Source organism: Rhododendron vialii, chromosome 2a, assembly GCF_030253575.1.
Source record: "Rhododendron vialii isolate Sample 1 chromosome 2a, ASM3025357v1".
NCBI lineage: Eukaryota > Viridiplantae > Streptophyta > Magnoliopsida > Ericales > Ericaceae > Rhododendron > Rhododendron vialii.
This window is the reverse complement of record NC_080558.1, coordinates 17,892,145-17,904,683: the sequence shown is the minus strand read 5'-3', so window position 1 is coordinate 17,904,683 and position 12,539 is coordinate 17,892,145. Positions and strand designations below refer to the sequence as shown.

Genomic DNA, 12,539 nt, shown 5'->3' with positions numbered 1-12,539 from the left:
TGCATTGTGAGAGTTTCATGTATGGTATTTGCTTGTCAGACTTATAAGGGAAATCTTAATGTGGAGGAGTTTTGCTAGATGTTGAGATTTGAAGTTTGATTTGGGATTGACGGATGAGTTTCCTTGTTGTTGAGGTGCGGTATTGTTCGACTTGTCATTGCTTACCTTATGTTCTAGCTCTACATGCCTAGTGTGTATATTTTTGGTGAGAGGTTGGTTGGTTGTATGAGAAAAGGAAGTGAAAACATTTTGTTAAAGAACTCAGACTAATCTTTAGATCATTGAAATGGAAAATGAAAAAGCAGGGATTGGGTTGGGTAATGCCGTAGCGGTAAGCTGAGATTTTTAAGAATATTGGTGTGTGTGTGGGTGAGAGTGTTGGTGTTTGAGAAATGGAGTTAAATATTTTCCAGCGTGAGTATGACATTTTGAGCTTCACTTTTGACAAAACAAGTACGCTTTTGGAAAATGTTTTCCCTTGTGATCTATCTTCACTTCTGCATGCAATTTAGGTATGGATATCTCTACGAGCTAGTGTAGCTCACCCTATCCTTTCAGGTACTCGCCATGGCACTTAGCTTGGATTGGCATGACAGTCAAGGGTAAATATAGTTTGAGAGGAAGACTTTTGCTGTGGAAAATATATTATTATTTTAGCTGAAAATCGAGGGCGTGACACTACCCCTACACTATTTTCTCTTGTTGGGCTGCCCTTTAACAAACACTACCACAGGCAATGTCACAGGTTCATGAAACCATCAGTTTGTAATAAGTTTCCTCTTCTTCTGTTTTTCTTTTTTCCATGGAATACTTATAAAGAAACATCATCATAGAGCATTGATTTCATGTGCTCCTGAAGGATTGGGAGTTTATGGTTGTCATCATAGTTGTACATCAAAGGAACCATCCTTGCTAAATTAAGCGAACTCTTTGTGAAACTTGCTGAAAACGAGTTTGGAGATAGGCATTCCTGGTTGAGGCACTTCCACGCGTCTGAAATCATGCGATTGACTTGCTCTCGTGCTCTGCTCACCGAAGAGCCCTTGTGGTCCTTCATGTAGCATTCGACATACGATCCGTCGTGCCCATCTTGATCTTCATCCTGTCAGTTTAAGTTTGACTTAACTCTTTATCAAAGCTGAAATGAAATTAGATGGTCTATTACCTCTTTCGGATATCCCAATTATCCATATCGAATGCCAAGGTCCTTAGGACCTTAATTAACCTTAATACTTCCGGAGCATTTTTCTTCCAAGACCATTGGAAGTGCATCGAATAATCTAACATGGAGGGATAAAATGGAAATTGTGTATTTGGGTAAAAAAATTTGGGTAGTTTTACATTTGCCGCTTAAATTATACTAGAGGCCGGGGCACACGCGATGCGTGTGCAAGGTGAATTTTTACAACATTTGTGAAAATTTGATCAAACAATAAGTGGGAAGCATTTTTACAAAAATGTTGTGAAAATCCGACTTGCACACGCATCGCGTATGCCCTGGCCTCTAGTCTATTCTAATAAGCACGAAGCTACAAACTGGCTCTAACTTTTCTATGCATTCAAATTTGCCTATAAAGCACTATAAGCAATGCACTCCCGGGCAGGGACGGATTCAGAAATGTTGTTTAGTGGGGGCACCTTGTTAATCATAGTGGCGAAAATTTACTTTTCTAGTTAACCACAATAAGATCATTACATAATTAAGGCATGCAATGCAAACTACAAAAATATATAACACATACTTTCACTTAAATTATGTAAAAATAAGCACAAAATCTCAGACAAAATTTGAGAGTATGTTTTACATGTACATCAACAAGTTTTAGAATGATCGATATAGTTTTATTAATGATATTATTTTAAAATATTACTCTTAGACGGTTAAAAATAAGTACAATTAAGAAAGAATCAATCTAAGTATATAAATAGTTCGAAAATCAACAAGTATAAATGCACCATATGATGAAATTGAAACATAAAACTAGTTTTATATGTATATTTTCAAGATATATGCACTTGTTTATGTGTAATAGCACACTTAATTTCATAATTACGAAAATATACGAAAATATAACAAAATTATTTTAGTTTCGAGCGGGGGCACGTGCCCCCCTTTCCCTCCGTCCCTGCTCCCAGGCAAAGTTCCAAAATCATCTGACTACGAGGCAAAGAATTATTGTAATGAAACCCATCACCAAACCACCATTCCAACGGAACCCAACTCGCCCAAAAAAAAAAACCAAATGAATGCCTTTGGGCAAAGTAATTCTCTCAGTGAATAAAAACAAAAGGCAATCCACAAAATGAGCTTGAACTTACTGCTCCGTACCAGTTTAATGGAAGGGAGAAAAAGAAGTATGTGTAAGAGGTAAAACAAACTTTTTATATAAAAAAGAAGCATTTATAAGAGACAAAATAAAAAAGACAAAACAATTTGTAGCAGTTTCCATGGATGAAGTAGAAAAAGTAAAAGTGGCAGGTGTGCCATTGATGCATGCAGTGTAATTACGAAAAGGAACGAAAAGTGGAAAAGGTATGGAACTGAGAAGAACTGAGAAAGTTGTGCACGTAGTGGGGCATAAATGTTTTTAGGTGGTTTTTTGTGCTTAAATGTCCAATCTATCCTTACTAATAACTGTTTTGTTTTGTATGTTTTTTGTCCTAAGAGGGTATTTATAAAAAATAAAAATACATGACAGGGGAGACACCAAGACACCAAGTGGTGCTCTCCATTTATATATTAAAATAGCTATTAGAATAGATGCTATGTTACAGTCAACCGCTCTAAATGTGTAAAATACTCATGAGATATTTAGCATTTTGGGTACAGTATCAGATCCGACACCTAAATGTGTAAAATACACTTGGATGTGTAGGTCCTCATAGAGTAGTACTATGAGAAACAGACCAAATTAAATAAACTTTTGTTCACCTTCGCACTTCCCAAGTCATCCCAGAGACGTAGAATTGTCGCCACAGAAGTTATAACGCCCGGGTTATCATTCACAAGATCGACGGTTTTCCTCGTTATTCCATGGCCCAGTAGAAAGAACATGTGAACTAAAACCACATGCACCCCTGAACTAACAACCGCAGTTTGCAGATACTCTTCTGCGTTTGGCAACTGCCCAGAAGCAAACCATTTTGCTTCTACTAAGAAAGCATTGCACAAACTTGCCCACTGCAACAACATGGGAATTTGTTAATGACAATGCTTCTGACATTCTGATGTAAAAATTAACGGGTAATATATTATGTACCGTTTTCTGCAGAGAATCTACGGGGTTCCACCCATGCGCTTTGTAAATCTTGTAAGCAATCTCATTCGTGGTTTCGTAGAGTGCATTAAAACATGACTTCATGTAGTAAGGAAGATTCTCAACCGCTGCAAGATCCCATCTGCTTGCAATAACAAGTAACAATTGATCAACACTAGAGATTGGCCAGAATTGGCTGTAGTTATATATGGTGATGTGTATTTGCATACCTGTTGACAGCTTCTGTAAAGAGAGTGAGTTCCTCTAGTGTCCCATAAATATCAAAAATGTCATCTATTATGTAGATAAGAGAGATGGGTTTTGTGAGCTCCACTCTCTGCTGCGAGAAGCGCGGATTTGCGAGGGCTGCCATAGGCCACATGTACCATTTGAGTGGTTGATTTCTTGCAAACTTCAATTCATTGGCCAAACCCATGTCCTTCCACCATCTAAGAAGAGAAAATTATAATCAGGCAGCGATAATTTCTTCAGGTGAACACACTTAAACAACTGTTACATTTCTTGGTAAAACCATCAACACTATTCGTTTGGCTTGCAAACGAATCGAGCTACTAATCAAGTCGAGTTTGGCTGGTCAAAAGCGAGACCTGGCAGTCTGGCACTATTCGTATGGTTAATCAACAATCTCATTTATGAATCTAGGCTAGCATGAGTATATCTTGGCTCTTGTAGGCTCGTGAACTATGATAAGTTAAGTTCCCACACTCACTCTCTCTCTCAATTCACAAAACTTTTCAGATTTCTCCAATTCCTGCCTCAATTTTGCTATTCGTTTCAAGTTTGGACTAGAGACCCAATTGAGTTGAAATCCTTTTAAAGAAAGAAAGCTGTACATAGAAGGGATCTGTGTGAACTTTTTTGCATTGATATCGTCGCAGGAAAAACTGGTGTTAACAACTATGTGTGTGTGTGTGTGTGAGAGAGAGAGAGAGAGAGAGAGAGAGAGAGAGAGAGAGAGAGAGAGAGAGAGAGAGAGAGAGCAAATAGATGTATGGGTTGAAATTGATTTTTAGGAGAGAGAAACGGATAGATCAGACGTAGCAAATCACGGAAGAAACTCAATAGGGCCGTGAGAGCATTAGCAGTGAATAAAGTAAAATGACTTACAGGGTTATCCACCGTAAGTCATTTTCCTCCTATAGCCCAAAAACATTTTACGGAGAAAAACACTTTATGTCCGATTCAGGCATCCAAATGCCAAAATATGGTTAAAATGTTTTACCGAAAAATATTTTACGGTCAAATAAACGGAGCCTTAGTCCAATTTTTTTTCCGGTAGATATGTTAACTTACATTACTATTTGTTTATGTTTTTTTATTTTATCTGGAATTGATGTATCTTGTTGAGCTCGGATTGAGCTCTGAATTCTGATCATAATGTGAGCTCACTTGAACTCGGCTCCAGCTCAAGTTTATCATACACAAGATGTGGAGCTTGATTAATTGAGCTCAACTCGAGCTCAATCTGAATGTGAGGAATCAAAATAAATTCTCATTGGGCCGAGCTCTAACACTCAAAAAGCTTGGCTCATTTTCTGCCTCACTAGAACAGAATGAAGCCAAGAGTCAGACTTACTCAGAAAATTGCAGTATTTCTCTTTGATTTGTGGATTGAACCATCTTAAAATCCATCGTTGCTAGTTCTTGTAATCCATCTATCCATCCATTATTGCCCTTGTAGTCACTAATGAAGTTTCTGGCCGTGAACCTCGCCAGGTTCTTGTGATAGGGATGCCTCAGCGTACTGTCGACAAGTCTAGCTTGACGTTGATCAAGATTCATCATACAACCATCAAGGAGTAGGCAACTATAATCCGCAGCTTGATCAAGTATGTCTTCTCCTTTTATGCTTAAATGTGATGCTTCATACAAAGCCATTAACCCCTTGATGTCTGTGCTTAGTTCTGATTTGAACCTTCCCTCCTTGTTCTTAAAGTGGTTAAACACATCTGCAACATAACGGTGAAAAGAGTAGAGAAAATTTAGCTTTTCAGTTGCTCCGCTTGAATAATGAAGTTTGGAGTACAAAAATTACACCTACCTGCTGGCACATTGTAACCTTCTTGCCTTAGTAGCCGAAAGCGAGTAGAAACCTCATAAAGATCAAATTCACGATAATCATTACTAATGGTGGATTCCATGTACTGTTTTTGCAGAAATGCTTCAATCTCTTCTTGGAAATGGTAGTCAATGCTTAGGCGTTGGAGGGTATCAATCATGGCTAGATATTCTAATGGATTTTCCCCTACTTTTCGTAGGACGCTCCTAACTTCCTTCACCTTCTGTTCATGCTTTACGTTGAACTCGCCCTGCAACCATATATAGTCAGCTCTAGAAAATCAGGAGTTATTTCACAAGTAATGTCAGGCTGTGTTTGAATTGAGGATTTGTGGAGGGAATCGTAAATGTAAGAGATATCTAGAGAAATATCCCAATCCTCGTGCAAAACAAAGCCGTAACAATGAAGAGGAAAAAGAGAAAATAAACTAACTGAGAAGCTGAGATTTCCAGTTTGACGAATGTCGTGTTTTATTGGAAATAAGTGTGAGGTCTTCGGAAAGGCTCCATTTTGGGTAGCAGGCGTAGGTGCAATGTGGGTGAAGCGATTCTTGCCAAGTTGTGGCATGGTGGTTGGACTTGGAGCAATAGTCGCATGGGAAGCAGCACATAAGCAATGGAAGCTTGCCATTAGGGCTTGTTCGGTTTGGGGTTCTGGGTACCCCAAACGAACTAAATGAATGATAGTTTTATGAAGTACTCTTTGATAGATGAAACTATTTTCTCTTTGGGAGATTGAGGGCATCAAAGTAGTGAAACAGAGGTCCTTATTTATAGAGTTTGTCTCCGTGGAACATTCTATATGGCCATGCTAGAACGTTATTGTAATTCACCGGAGCTTCGGAATTTGTGACCCTGCATGTTAGGAAAAAAGGAAATATCATCGGCTTTCAATTGATGTCACGTGCGAAAATTTTGATTGATGTTTGTTATCTGACATTACGAAGTAAAGGAAATAGCTGATGTAATCAATAGTAAAGGAGACAGGGAATGAGAATATTTGAATGGTACTAGTACAAGTAATGGTGCAGAATTACATGATGAGATTTTTTCTATGGAAAAATTCTAAATTCCTTTTGTCTCTATTGTCGGCACAGTATTTAGATTTCTCTTGAAGACGATTTTCACGTGTAAACCATGTTTCCTTCACATTGTGACACAGTCATGCTTATGTCTCCTTAGAAGCAATTCATTTGCGATGGGTCTAAGCTTTTCCAGGTCACATATTGTCTATGTTTGGAATCCCATTCTAAGAGCCAACCGCGTTGACGCAGACTAGTCATTAGACACTCCCAGCAATAAGTGTACTTTTAAAAGTTGAAACAGTTTTGGTTATATAAGTTAAAGATCGGATACTGACCCAAGATGCATTAGTTTCCCCATAGGCCATTCTCTATACTGATCTACCACTTACCCCCAACTTGGATTTAGTTACACACAATTTTGTTCCCTTTTGCCAGTTTGTTTCATTTAAAATAGACATAATTTGACCAGACATTTACCATATCGTGATTTTTGTGTGAATGAAATATATAGTTAGTGGCGGAGCCACTCTATTCCCACTGGGGGCACCCACCCCCACTGCATCTTTTTTTTATTTATTATTATTTTAAAAATTGGTAGTTTGAGTTTACAAAATATTTAAAGCAAGTATGTTATTAGATTAAATACTTGTTAAAATACGAAAGACTTATTTGAATTGTTACACAAATAAGCTCTGCAAAATCAATGTTTGCAATCATATCAAAGTAAAGATTCGGTGAATTTATTAAAGAGTGAGAAATTTTCACCCAGTATGGACAGCAAGTAATACGCACATGTTCACCTAGTGTTTAAGTGCATGAGTGAACAAAATACTCCTAATACTCCTAATAAACTAACAGAGAAGCCGAGATTTCCAGTTTGACGAATGTCGTGTTTTATTATTAGAAATAAGTGTGAGGTCTCCGGAGAGGCTCCATTTTGGGTAGCAGGTATAGGTGCAGTGTGGGTGAAGCGATTCTTGCCAAGTTGTGGCATGGTGGTTGGACTTGGAGCAATAGTCGTATGGGAAGCAGCACATAAGCGATGGAAGCTTGCCATTAGGGCTTGTTCGGTTTGGGGTTTTGGGTACCCCAAACAAACTAAATGAATGATGGTTTTATGAAGTACTCTTCGATAGATGAAACTATTTTCTCTTTGGGAGATTGAGGGGATCAAAGTAGTGAAACAGAGGTCCTTATTTATAGAGTTTGTCTCCGTGGAACATTCTATATGGCCATGCTTTACAAGTTCAGAATCCAGATTTGAACTGTTAGGATCTTTGGTTTTTTGGTTTGTTGTTTTCTCCTGAGTGTAATTGAAGTAACTTAAGATTCCACCCCTAGTAAAAAGAAAGAAAACGAGATTGAAGTATCTAGGCTCTGTTTGGAAAAAATTTTATTTACAATTTTTTGTTTCTGTTCTTGATATTTTTACCATAAACATGTTTGTGTTACTCCATCCGTCCCTTTTTTAGAGTCCAGCATTCCATTTTGAGCTGTCCCTTAATAAGTGTCCATTTTGTAAAGTTAATGGGTAAGAGTTGGTGAATTTCTATTTTACCCATAAAAATAGATTCCATTTTGAAAAGTTAGTGACCAAAAATGTAATGATGATGTTTTCATAAAGGGTAAGGAGAGAAAATGGGGGTAAAAGTTGATGTGAAATGTGTAATGATGATTTCTTTTTAATAAGTTAGAATTACGAAGGAGGACACTTAAAAAGGGACGGAGGGAATACTATTTTTTATTACAAAATAGTACATATATAATCAATTACACTAGTTTACGAAAATTCTAGAAACACAGAAATTGCGTTTTCATTTGTTTTGAGAACACTTTCGGCAACGCAAAAAATAAATAAACAAAAACTAGTATAGTTACCGAACACGTTTTTTGTTTTTATTTTCTAATAAATAAATAAATAAATTGGCAATTTTATCAAACAGAGCCCTAGCATGTCATGGTGTTTGTTTTGGTTCCAAGGGAAATGCTAGAATACACACCCTTATTTGGGGTGTACGTTGTACAGTATGCACTAGAATTCATAACGTAAGTTTTGAATTCGTAACTTGTGTATATCAATTCATAACATTTGGTCATTAATTCATGACATTTGTATGATATGAATTTTTTAGGTGAATGTTGTGAATCTTTATACAAATGTTATTAACTTCATAAAAAACTTCATGAATTTATATACAAAATGTTTTGAATTCAAAGGGATTCAAGATGTGTGCACCGTACATACTAAAATAAGAGTGCGTATTGTGGACTCTGGGGATCCAGCGGCTCAGGCCGCACTGTTGGAACTGCAGGGCGCCAAAACTACGTCGTTTTGGCGCCAAAGGGGATGCCACCAAAGCCAAACAGAGCCAAGTAATAAACCAACCTTAGTGCTGAGAAAAAAAATTATGTGTTCCAAATTTCAATCCGTTTGAATCGGTGGGAAGATTTTATTTTTCTGATCATTTTATTATAAAGGGTCATAATTAAATTTTGACTCTAGGGCTCTCGTTGATTAGCCATAAGAAAGTAGTATAATCAAATATCTCTTAGGGCTAATTAACAAGAGCCATAGAGTCATTTTCTTACCACAACATTTTGTATCAAAAGAAAACATATTTAAATACCAAAAATTATATAACAAAATCACAATTGTTATGACAATACCATAAATTGAAGTTTTCTTACCACAAAGTGTCGTATCAAAGAAAATTCGATTAAAATATTTTGGTAATAAGACCAAAATATGTCGTACCACAATCAATAATAATTATACCCAAGCAAAATACTTTTCTAAAAAATACACAAATTCAGTAATAATACCATACATTGTCGTTACCTTAGCACAATGTGTTGTACGAAATTTAAACCAAAATTATTTTTAATTTTTGCTACATTATTTTTTAAAATTTTAAAATTTCCTCCATATTTTCTTAATTTTCAATTCCATCCATTTTTTTTTAAATTTTAATTTTTTCCCTATACAATACCTTAAAATTTTAAACTAAAAATGAAATTCTCGCTCAAAATTTTCATGCAAGAAATTCACCAAAAAGTAAGTATTATATCCAAATTTTTTAATACAATTGCAATTTCCTCTCAAAATATTTCTCCAAATCAAATTCTCTCTCTAAAAAAATTATTCCAAAAAATCAAAATTCCTCCAATTTTTCATAGATAAATGAGAGTTCACAAAAAATTAATTATTCAACTATCTCAAGATAATGATTTGGGTTCGACCTTTCAGGTAAAATGGGTTGAGTATGACTGTCAAAAGTATGACCAATTTTAACTTAAGTTTTATTTTTTAATTTTTTGTTAGGATGATCGATCTAAACCATTAGAATATCAAGTCTTACGATATTCAATATTGTTACTAAAATAAAAAATTGTCAGATATTGACAAGTAGGTGTCAGAAGACATTATTATTTAATAATGTTATGTTGATCAAATTGGAAAAAAAAATTGATCACATCGAACAGTCTAACTTTATTGGTTTATTAAATTAGTTTTAAATTTAATAGTTTAGAAAGTAAAAAAAAAATTCCTAAAAACCCCAATTTCTAGTCCATCCAAATTGATATTAGACCGCATTGGAAAGCCTATTAAAGATAGAAGAGAGAGAAACTCAACAATAGACGTCTGTAAGTGATGACCGGTTAAACAAGTTGTCCTTTTTTTAATTAAAAAATTGAATGGTTAAAATTAAATTATTTCAAATCCAAGAGAATATATAAAGGGCACGTATGGTGCACACTTATTAAGGGGTTGTTTCTTTTTCTGCAACAGTACTAAACATAAATCTTGTGATAGGGACAACTCTATTCGGGTCTTCAGGTGATACAAACTGTGCAATAGAAAATAACTTTTTTTTTTGGTAAGTACTAGAAAATAATTTATGGCCGAAGTTCAATCAAGAAGGCACGACTTAGCGTCCATCGAAAGGGAAATGCTATGGGAACAACACTTTGGGTACAACACTTTTACACCACTTTGTGTGGGACCCATTTTGAGGTCTCATACAAATATTTCGAGCCTTTTAATTTGTTCAAAATATTTTTTTGAAAGATCCTTGTAAAAAATCAATTCAGCCGGATGTCGATAAGTGCTTGATCCATGCGTTATTGAAAATTGTAGTGGGGCACGGGCCCTACTGGTCTCACTCTGGCTCTGCCACTCTATGTGACTGATCGGTGTGTGGGCGTGGGCGTGAGAGAGAGGGGGTGGAAATGGATTTTTTGTCAAGAAACGTGTGTGGCTGGAAATGGGATTTACATTTGTGTGTGTGAATGGTTTGCAAGACGGGGTTTTGTGTGTGTGTGAACGAGAGAGACTTTTGCTGGTCTCAAAACAAGGGTAAAATAGAAATGTGACACAATTTTACATTATCCCCCCTCTTATATCCCCCTCCTACAAAAATTAAACAAATCAAGTAACTTTTAATCCCTTCTAAAATAGTCTCTCCTCATATCATATCCCCCTCTGTATTTTATCCCCTTTTATAATTTGACACAATTTGATACGTATTGTTTCTCTTCACAGATTACAGAAGGATCATTACTCGGTTGTTGGCACAGTGTTTAGATTTTGGAGGAAAGTAATATGGAGAGAGATTCGTTGTCATCCACCTGAGCATGATGTACGGAAGTTGAACGCAAATCTTGACTTCAATAGTGTCGCTGGCGAGATTCTTGAAGTACATCGCTGAATATCGATGAGATTGAAAGCTTATTTGATCGGCGTGTGTGTGTGTGTTTGTGTTTGTGTTTGTGTTTGTGTGATCGGTGTGTGGGTGTGTGTGAGAGATAGCAGTGGCATAGCCAGAAATCCGAACCAATGAGGGTACAATTCATATATACACGCGACTTTATTGTAAAAAACAAAAAATTATCTCTTTTTTACAAACTTGACATGCCTTAGATTTTCTATTTCTTCATGTATATCCTATCGTTTTTGTTTGTGATAAATGAAAGGGTGGTTTCCACAAAATTGGTATCACATGACTTTGTCGTATGTTTTTTCCTGTTGTTGTTGCTTCTTTTTCTGCAATGGGTGGTACTAACTACTAAACATAAATTTTATGATAGAGACAACTCTATTCGGGTCTTCAGATTATACAAATTGTGCACTAAAAAATATCCTAAGGCAGAAGTTGAATCAAATACTATTTAGAGCATCCATATCTCTATCAACAAATTAACTTCTGGACTAAAGTAGAGAGTCAAACCCACCAAAAGCCCCTTCATCAGCTCTCCTTTGCTTGGCTTCAAGTTAACATTGCTACAGTTCCTCTTCTGCTACAGTTCCTCTTCTTCTTCCACGAGGAACTGTTCAAAGGTTAAGCATTTATTTAATGTTTTCATTTCAAGCTTTGTTCAAATCTTGAGCTACCACAACTTCAAAGACAGGACCGGTTTGGTACGAGCAAGAAAAACTTGAATTTTTTAATTTTTGCCAGGCTTATTACAGATCCTACAAAGATGATTCGAACCGCAAAGTCATTCTTAAAATATATTTTTTTCCATGGATTCCTGAAAATAAATTGGCTCAATCTGATATCGGCAAGAGTTGTTTCAGCATTCGTAGGGCGCCCTACGAGTTCTGAAATAGCCTTTACCGATATGAGGTTGAACTAATTTTTTTTCAGGAACCTGTAAAATAGCATTTTAAGAATGACTTGCAATTTAAATAACTTTTGTTGGACGTGTAATGTGTCCCGCAAAAATCATCAATTTGTTGCTCATTTGTTGTGCCCCAAATAGGGCCCTTCATAGAAAATATTTAATTGAGAAAAGGGTGAGAGCAAAAAATATTTTTAATGGGATAACCTTAATATAGAGAGTCTGATGCAGTAGACATTTTAAAAATGAGTAGCTAAAATAATAAAGTGAGTTTTTAAGGTGTAATTTGGTTCAAAATCTAAAAAGCTTGATGCGGATGCTCTAATCTTAAAGGGACCGACAAGAGTCCTACTGATGGGGTATCGACAGGCTTACAAGGTCCAATCCAGGGATCCTGAAATCTAAATAAATAGTAATAATTTGGATTGAGTACCTAAACATATCGGATTGAGCTGAAATTTCATAGGCCCACTCGGATTTTTTTTTATTTAAATTATTGAATGGCTTGGATCATTCGTGCAAGATTCAAAGTGGGCCCCACAAGCCCGTCGGTACC

The 12,539-nt window shown here is 36.1% G+C and overlaps 1 protein-coding gene across 2 annotated transcripts; it reads right to left on the bottom strand.

Annotated features, from left to right (window-relative positions):
- Positions 1–788: 788 nt before the first annotated feature.
- On the bottom strand, positions 789–7,550 carry LOC131311347 ((3S,6E)-nerolidol synthase 1-like). Of its 2 annotated transcripts, none has more exons than XM_058338768.1 (7): positions 7,218–7,550; positions 5,320–5,587; positions 4,855–5,227; positions 3,488–3,706; positions 3,261–3,399; positions 2,933–3,181; positions 789–1,102 (listed from the first exon to the last, which is right to left on the bottom strand). In XM_058338768.1, the coding sequence occupies exons 1-7, from the start codon at positions 7,416–7,418 to the stop codon at positions 812–814; spliced, it is 1,740 nt and encodes a 579-aa protein (XP_058194751.1). In that variant the 5' UTR covers positions 7,419–7,550; the 3' UTR covers positions 789–811. The 2 variants fall into 2 exon arrangements, with proteins under 2 accessions (XP_058194751.1, XP_058194759.1); XM_058338776.1 differs by lacking the exon at positions 7,218–7,550 and adding an exon at positions 5,770–6,075.
- Positions 7,551–12,539: the final 4,989 nt, after the last annotated feature.